Source organism: Sprattus sprattus (assembly GCF_963457725.1).
Source record: "Sprattus sprattus genome assembly, chromosome: 15".
NCBI lineage: Eukaryota > Metazoa > Chordata > Actinopteri > Clupeiformes > Clupeidae > Sprattus > Sprattus sprattus.
In genome coordinates, this window is record NC_137913.1 from 7,480,332 (window position 1) to 7,482,403 (window position 2,072).

General features: G+C 44.6%; 1 protein-coding gene across 1 annotated transcript in view; it reads left to right on the plus strand.

The window, feature by feature from the left end:
* Positions 1–533: 533 nt before the first annotated feature.
* The window catches only part of dock5 (dedicator of cytokinesis 5), a gene marked incomplete at its 5' end in the record, with an annotated part of 40,312 nt that continues 38,773 nt past the window's right edge, over positions 534–2,072 (plus strand). Inside the window, one exon of the mRNA XM_080852944.1 lies at positions 534–576. Coding sequence (XP_080709070.1) covers positions 534–576 — 43 coding nt within the window. The remainder of the gene's footprint in view (positions 577–2,072) is intronic.

Below are 2,072 nucleotides of genomic sequence, written 5' to 3' on the forward strand. Positions count from 1 at the left end.
GGTTCATGATCACTGAGGTTTTTGCTTCATATATTCCATGTAGAGATGTATGGATAAATGAAATCGGAAGCCAAAGACAGATGCGCCTTAGTAAGTAAACATTCAGCACTATAAAGGCTAGTTTCAGAAAGAAGGTTGCGAGGGAAAAACATCTAGCCTACGATTTAAAAAATATGCTCTGATGTTTTTCTTAGAATAAAACGTTGTGGCAGCCAATAATCGCCAAAACTGAGTCAGTGGAGTCTGCATGTTGAAAACAATGAACATTTCCAAGAGGGATGCAGTCAATCATAAACTCGAATTTTAAGGACGGGGAATCCCTCTCAACTGATGACACGGCCGACTTGCCCGCGCCCAATTCCGCATGCAGGAAGGCGCGGTCGTTTACGCCACCGCGAGAACACACTTTTCCCCAGACAAGCGTTTTTTTCCCCACAGCACCGGAACTGTGATGTCCAGGACAGAGTACTGTACCAACCGCCCCTGGAGTTTATGTATATATTTATTTATTTATTGCCTGAATACTCAACGCAATGACCCGCTGGATTCCTACGAAAAAAGAGAAATACGGTGTTGGTAAGTTCAGACTAGCGTAGTGATGAGTCGTTTGTGATGAAAACTGTAGCCTACTAACTTCTTCATGCTTCTCGCTGCGTTCCCCTGGCTGGGACATTCCCAACTTAAACGTAACTTTAAAAGTTGAAATGTGCGTCCCGTCCTGCTACCTGCAGGTCTATTGCAAAATAGAATAACCCACAGAATTAACTGAAACTGACATTGTCACGCCATGAATTTTGGTCTTAGTTGCTTATAGACTTACGTTACTATCTTCCGTCGTAGTGTCCTATGAAGTAAGTCGAAGTTGTAGTTCAAATCTGAATTAAACATGATTCGTTACATATGTCGTAAGTGGCAAAGCAACTGTGTAGCGTAGACTACGGGTTCTAGTCTCTGTGCTTGAATATTGCAGCAGTGTTGCAACACATGAAGAAACGTTGGTCATAGTAGTAAACAGTGGGGAAGTGTGCATTGCCACCCTTCCAGTGAATAAGAGTTCACTATACTCCTCACACTTTGGACGAGAATTAGGTCACACGGAGATTCCAAACCATTCTCACAGTTTTCTACCGTTTTAAGTGACTTTTGACTAAGGGGCAGTGATTTGGTGTATGCTAGTGACATATGCAAATTACCCTATTGTTAGCCTAACAGCTACAATGTAACAGGCGATAGACCGAGAGCTTTTTTGAGTGAACATGTAGCCTGTATTTAATGCAGTTAATGAGGACTTTAAGGACTACTACATAATTTAGGCTTAGAAACGGCTGCAATAAAACAAACGATACAGTGAAAGAAACTATTTTAAGCAGCCTACGAGTTTATCCATGTTAGTTTTTCTAAGACAATTCCCCCCGAACTGGTAGTCTATATATGATAGGCTGTGAGCCAAAATTCTACAGTTCGTATCTACGTAGGCCTTTGGTGGAATGTGCTTCAGAGAGTTCGGGGCTGGGCGAAGCCTCGGTGTTTCGCAGTCTGTTGCCCTTCCACCAGACAGACAGCCCAAGAGGGGTTTGCCAACTCTGATGAGCTAACATGCTTCCGAGGAATGTCCCTGTTCGCTCTTATACCACTGCCCAGGTAGTCTCTTCATCTGAGGGTCCGCCGAGATAGCAGGGCGGCTCCGGGTGGAGACTGCTGCTGTCTCCCACAGTTCCCTCCCCATGTGAACCGCTGGTTGTCACTCTCTAAGCTTCTGTAGGCATGTTTTTTGTCTAGCACTTCTGTAATCTGCAAAGGAGTGGCAGTTGACACTTAAAAGTGGACTTTGCCACCCTAACAGAAACGCAACATTTCTGAGGTTTGGTGACAGGAGAACCAAATGCAGTTTTTTACCAAACCTTTCTGAGTGTTTGGTAGTGTTGTTTGGTTGCAGATCCATGATCAGCCATGCATGGGTGAAGCTTTATTGATGTGGTGTTGAGTGTGACGGAGTGGTGTTGAGTGTGACGGAGTGGTGTTGAGTGTGACGGAGTGGTGTGGAGTGTGACGGAGTGGTGTGGAGTGTGACG